Source organism: Puccinia triticina, chromosome 14A, assembly GCF_026914185.1.
Source record: "Puccinia triticina chromosome 14A, complete sequence".
Taxonomy (NCBI): domain Eukaryota; kingdom Fungi; phylum Basidiomycota; class Pucciniomycetes; order Pucciniales; family Pucciniaceae; genus Puccinia; species Puccinia triticina.
In genome coordinates this window covers 4372774-4379448 of record NC_070571.1, presented here as the reverse complement: position 1 = coordinate 4379448, position 6675 = coordinate 4372774, and the positions used below count along the sequence as shown (strand labels likewise).

Genomic DNA, 6675 nt, shown 5'->3' with positions numbered 1-6675 from the left:
TAAATTATATTTTAAAATATTTCTGGGTTTTATATGCAGAAAAATTGTCGGATGAAATTTTATGTGGAAATACTCCTCATTAATTTGTGGTTGATAACAAAAGTAGATAAAAAAAAGAACCTGACAAAAATATGCTAAACCATGGTAAACTAATTTCAAAAAGCCCTTCTATGCATGTAGCACTTCAAGTATGATATGCAATATCTTGAGTAAGTTCAACCAACCAAATTAAAAATGTGTGCAGGATGGTATCATGAGAGAGGTCAGGGGTCAATGTTTTTCCTCTTTTGAAAAAAAGTTGATTTGGAGACTTCTGATAACATCAATTGTTGAAGTAAAAAAAAAAAGAAAAAAAAATTGAGACCCCTCAGCTACCCTGGATTAATCGTAAAACTTGCAATGTCTTTTTTCAGGAAGAATTGAGTGGTGTATGTAGAAATTTATGAATGTTATCAGGCAAAAGAAAAAAAAAATTCCTGTGGCTTGAAGCTAACACAGGCAGAAGGAGAGAGATTATAGAATAGTATCAAGGAGACATGGAAAACAGACAAAGGTATCAAGAGGAATAAAAAAAAAAAAAAAATTGATCAATATAAATTGATCAATATACGCTATATTGATCAATATACAACATCGCAAATTCATCCATCTTGGTAGTGTTTAGAAATTGGCATGCCCCTTGTAGTTATGTGCAACATGGATATTAGGAACGGGGTTTGTAACGGCTCTTGTATTGTTGTTGAGGATTCTGGGGTTGGATTCATTGCCGGAAGGCTAATGTCCGGCCCGTTTGTTGGGACCAAAATCATGCTCCCAAGGGTAAAATTGCAAAACAAATCAAACGCGCGCTCAGGATTATCTTTCTTCAGATACCAATTCCCGGTTGCTCCTGCATACGCAATGTCCGTCAATAAAAGCCAAGGTCAAACCCTCAAGAGGGTTGGGGTTTACCTTGAAACAGACATGTTTTCTCATGGACAACTTTACATCGCGGTTTCGCGCGCAACTGATGTAAAGAACTTATTGGTTGTGAAGCCTTCGGTCCGGGGTGGGATTGTCAATATAGTCCACAAATCTATTTTTCATAATGAAGACAATTTAAAGTGGGTCTAATCGTCTTCTGAGATGAGTTATATTTGCTAAAATCATCCTTTGACAGGAAGAGAAACTTGGCTCCCTCGCGCGAAAGTACACCTATGCTTAATGCAGAACCTGACAGTCAAAGTAAGGTGTCGATTCTAATCTTCTTGTGTGTTCTTAATTCATACTGATTTATTTTCTGCAGGAACAAAACGTCAAAATATACGTTAACGTGACAACGGTTTTGATTCTCACCGCAACTGTTCAGCGACATGAGCGGTTCAAATCATTTCTAGCTTATAATATTGTAATCATTTGATGCTAGGCCCAAAACTATTTTTAAGTTCATCTTTTCCTCCCCGTGTGCTGGAAGGGAGACAAATGGCGAGCCCGCTTCCATGTTAAACCTTTCCGCTTGTTGTTTCCCTTGAATGAGGTTCAAGGGTGAGTCAACATATGCGTTGTGTGGGTTGGTGTTGAATACCGAGATAACCATAAGATTGGACATCGATTACTTTAGTGGTGTTCAATTGACAAGAAAGTTTTGTCACCTGATAGCAATGTGGAACCAGTTACAATCAATGCATTTGGTACGATAAAGTCATTTATAAGGTTTGACTACAGCCAAGGCCGCGGGGTATCAAATACTTCATAGCGTTGATCCATCATGTTAAGGTAAATGAAAAGGATAATGTTATAGCGATTAGGCATCTGAATTTGCAGTTCCAATAGGACGGAATACAATTTGAAGCAATGTATATCCTTTGGATGAAACATGTGGGTTCAATAAGGTTGACAGTTATGGGCCTCGATGATGCGCATGGTTTGTAAAAATTCTGAAGAAAACAATCAGGGACGGCTATACAATGGCAGTTTATGTGAGACTATCTTGTTGATTTAGGGTTGTTTGATAAGATCATATATCTAATCTACCACAGAGGTTTGCAAGTCATTTCGGGACAAATTGGTGCAGGACTCAATTTGGGTGGAGTTAACGTTCATGATGATTGGAGTAGAAAGTTGGAGTATTGTGAAAGTTTGGTGTTTAGGGGGACATTCGAGGGATGGTCGGAAGATGACCAGTCGCTATTATGATTTAATCATGGCTTATGATGAGGACATAGACTAGATGGTTGATTGTAACCTATAGTGTAGTGCAAACGGATTCGCTCCGGAGTTTGTTGATGCCACGATTACACTTGGGCACCATAGATTGGATTGAAATCGAATTAGCTACTGGTGTTCCATGTAACTTGTGATTGAATACTCACTCGTAAGGGTTATTGGAAGTTGCTCTGTGGAACTATGGTCTGAATGACTTGCATACGCCAGAACAATTGGATACTGATACCGAAGGAAGACGGTCCTTGGCTGCCGACTGTCAACACAGTAAGTCATGATCCTTTTGAGATGGACTTCCTCTGCAGCTCGGCCGTTGGCGATGGATACAACCTCAATATAGTCTTTGTGAATACTACGGATAACAAACCTCGACCCACGAGTAAAATTTGTACGAAGGGAGCAATTACCGGATAAGCAAAGATTCTTTGTCAACCTGACGGGAGACCCAACCTTCAAAGAAATGTAAAGCTCCGGCCTCTCCATTGGCTGCACCAATAATAGCGAGCGCGAATCTTGAATGAGAAAACCTGGAATGTTGGCAAGATTTATTGCTGAGAGGGTTACTTTGGTCCCGTGGTGTTGAGTAGTGAGGAATTGATTGATTTTTTGGATATTCTTCTTGTTGGAGCTAAACAGAGCGCGTTCAGCCATATAAATAGCTGCGACCGTCTGAGATGAATACCTGAGTTGTTCGAGGTTTGTGTAGACGTATTCAACGGCAACGCCTTCCATTTGGCTCAGTCTGACTGCAGTACTTGAGTCTTCCCGCGGCAAAGATACTTCGACGGCCATCTTCTAGATTAAGAGAATCTCTTGTCAAGTCAAGGGATCAGTTTTGCATCGAAAGACAACATACTCTTCAGGATTTTGATGGTGTTGAACTCTATTGAATTCCTGGATCCGGTTGTGGTAATCTATACCCGGCCCTCGATCGATTACGAATGAGGATGAATTGGAATTGAACGATCTGTGGTGGTTGGTTGTCGCTTGGTGGAATGAAAAATGCGGAACTTGTGCTGATTGACTTTGTATAGATTCTTCTGTAGTTTCTAAGCTGTTCTCAATAACTTATCCGATTGGCTCATGCGCATTCAAATTAGACTCTAGATGACCCCTATTCCAAGACTATATTAAGCACAACGGTGTACGACGTGCACTCAGTCTGGAACTAATGTCCAAGAATCAAACTGACAATCTTGGGGCCATAAGAGTCACATTTTTTGTTAAATGTGGTTACTGCTATGCGTGGAGTGGCTTCGCACCAGTTCGCACCCAGACAAGGGGGCCTGGGGCCTGCAATTACACTACATGATCAATGGATGCCAAGCGGTCTGGCAAGTAATTACTATGGGTTCCGGCTTACATTGGGACTCTCACCCTGACACCATACCTTCACAAAAATATTGTGATTCCCTTTGGATACCTCGATAATAGTAATTGTGCGCAAATTGACCTGACGGAGAGACGTAATACTCAATGCATGTTGTTAACAGTTAATACTGAAAGTGTGTTGCTCAGGATGATGTGGAGTTCGCCCATAAATAGGCCTCATGATAAGGGGTTGAATTTCAACACTACTTTTTAGTATGCTAAATGGGTCGAGTGAAGTTATGTGATACATTTCTGCTGGGAACAGGATGTTGTGGGCTGAAGGTATAACACTTGATTGAAATTAAAGATAAGTTATTCTATCAACAAGAGCTTGGATTGCTCCTGCAGGCTGCGATAATCAGGGAACAATTGTGAGTCTACTCTGCCTGTGTGGTTTCACAACTGTGATTGATCAGCAACAGATATCGTCATGGCTAATGACCTGCACAGGGAACCGTTGATAAATTGAGCTTTCTCTGTTGTTTGCGTGCGATGTATAATTATTTGTTCTCACCTCAATAAAGATCAGTTCATCGGTTGTTTTGCCAGCGTCAAGATAGCCTTGAAGTTGAACCCGTTGACCAGGAATATAACCACCGCTGAGTTGATTGGGGAAGTCATTTGGTTGCAAGATGGCCCGTACGCGGATACCTAATGGGGTGCCCTGTACATCCAACTTAGTACCGGCGATGTCAAAGCAATGAAAATATCTCTCACAATTAGGAACACCTTAACGTGGAGTTCGACGTAACCTGCGAGATCACGGTCATGATCCCAATGTTTGAAAATTTCCATTAAAACGCCTCGGACGTTGACAACCAATCTATTGTGGGGATAAGGGCATAATACCAGGTAGGTGACGGTGGCAAGTAACAGGTTGATCTCCCAGACTGTATCACCATTGTTTTTGATCTATACAGTACCTCTTATTGAATAGACTTCCCCAACAGTTAGGTCGTGTCCAAACTCACTAAGGTCAGGGCCGCTAATTCCAAACGGGTGTGATGTTCTTGTGAGCGGAAGACCAAGATATGTTGCACGGATTGATTTATGCGCCCTGATGTTTAGGTTATATTCGTGGTAGGAGCAACCGTCACCTGTACAATATTGAACCTAATGCCTGCTGGTTAGATGGATCATAGCAGGATTATTGTATGCTTACCATATTGTAGACTTTGACAGAGCCCTCAAACGAAATTGAGTCATGTTGAGTGTTGTTGGTGAGATGGACAAAATTGGGCCGCAGGGGGTTTATTTGAGGCGTGGTGTCACGGGGTTGCGTTGTGAGCATTGTTCCTTTGGGTGAGGGCCTTTGATGCTTTATAGTTGGCGAGGGCTTCCTGTGGAAGCGAATCGTCCATGATAATAGGTGTTGATTGGCCATTGATGATTTAGGCCTGATTTGGTCGCGTCAGACTCGCCAGTTGGACTACAGCTCAATTGAGTGTGGAAACCGCCGGATAAATCCAACTTGGTTGGGATCATGCTGGATTACTGAGACTTCAGTGTATGCCTCACGCATCTTTCCCAATAAGAGTGGCTCCAAGCGAACCGGTGTGGAACTACTCAAAGGGGAGAATAGAGCTTGGAAGGGAAATGGATAGCAACACTAGTACTAATGTAAGCTGTGCAAGGGTGCTGATGAGGCTTCCTTCCTGACTAATGCTGAGGGGATGAGAGTAACACTAAGAAAAAAGAAGAAAAGGTGTGGCTGATTTCTACTTGATCTTAGGAGCTAGTACTATGAGCTGACTACTGCCTACTGAAGGTGAGAGGGTTGGAGCAATGGTTGAAGGGGGAAAGCAATTAGAAATGATTCAATGGCAATGGGTTGATGAGAATGGGCACTATAATTTCTGTATCTAAAATTCTCTATAAATTCTGCATAAGGTACAAGTGAGGGGGGAAGGACAGTTCTTATATGAAGGGAGGATGAGCACAGACAATGAGGAGTTCTGGCTATGGGAATGAAGGTTGTACAAATGGGGAAAGATGCTGGCTATGGGAATAAAAGATTGTTCAAATGGGGAAAGTGATGTGAACATAGTAACAACTTGTAATGATGAGCACTACTTAAAGAGGTAAGCACAGATCCAATGATGTAATGTGTACAATAGGCATAGTACCTAATGAGTAATGTATGTAAAGGGTTTAGTATGTGAGAAAATATCTGTGAAAAGAATGTGATGTAATGATTCAACTAAGTTACTAATGAAATGAGTATTGTAACTAATGAAGATTGTAAGGTTACTGCAAGTCTTATATCCTCTATAACTATTGAACCATTGAAGATAAAGGGGTACTATGTGTGAGTGACTATAGGTGAAATCTGGCGTAGAATCTGAATATGAAATAATAATGAGGTATTTGTGAAGAGTTATGGGGGAATGGGCAATGTAATGATGAATATATGTAAAGAAAAGCAATAAAATACTACTTATGGTTTGGAATGGAGCACAACACCGGATGCAGTGATTGTAAGACTCGTTGCTATTTTTCTAAACTCGACCCAAAATCTAAAATATTTACAATTATGGATTGCTCAAATGGTTACACCTATGGTTATGTTGGGTTGAAACCAATTGTTGGTCAGTCAACCGAAGGTTTGCACAACTTGATGTTATGCTGGGGGTGGGGTGGTTTTGGTGATCAGGCCAATTGAGGCGCGGCCGCTGTGGCCTTGATGCGTTGGTTGGGTGTGATATGCAGGTTGGTTTTTTTTCAAAGCGAACCGACTTCATGAATTATTGGGGTTTGCGCCCGGACACTTCAATTTGGGGGGGCTGACGTTCTGCAAAGCGCTACCAATCACAATGACTATCTCGGCCCTCCTCCTAGCGACCTGCACGCCTACAATCAATTTGACTTGTCTTCCATTGAAGTGTTCCATTGGTGTGTTTGTTGTGGCTTTTTTTTGAACTTTCAGCCTTCTCTACTCGCAGATTCTGAAGTTGGCATTGTCTTTTTGCTGGACTTAGTGATCCTCAACGCGTAGCAGATTGAAGGCTCACGTTATATACAATCAACATTATGGCCGACGTTCTGGATATCACTGTAACATACAAAAAACTGGCGGTTCCCGATGCGGTCAACTTTGACGGG

General features: G+C 41.5%; 1 protein-coding gene across 1 annotated transcript; it reads right to left on the bottom strand.

The window, feature by feature from the left end:
• Positions 1–2224: 2224 nt before the first annotated feature.
• On the bottom strand, positions 2225–4934 carry PtA15_14A393 (uncharacterized protein; the record flags this gene model as incomplete). Its single annotated transcript, XM_053163104.1, has 6 exons — positions 2225–2278; positions 2767–2997; positions 4088–4237; positions 4309–4463; positions 4545–4558; positions 4846–4934. 6 exons carry the CDS (start codon positions 4932–4934, stop codon positions 2225–2227), a joined length of 693 nt encoding a protein of 230 aa, XP_053027064.1.
• Positions 4935–6675: the final 1741 nt, after the last annotated feature.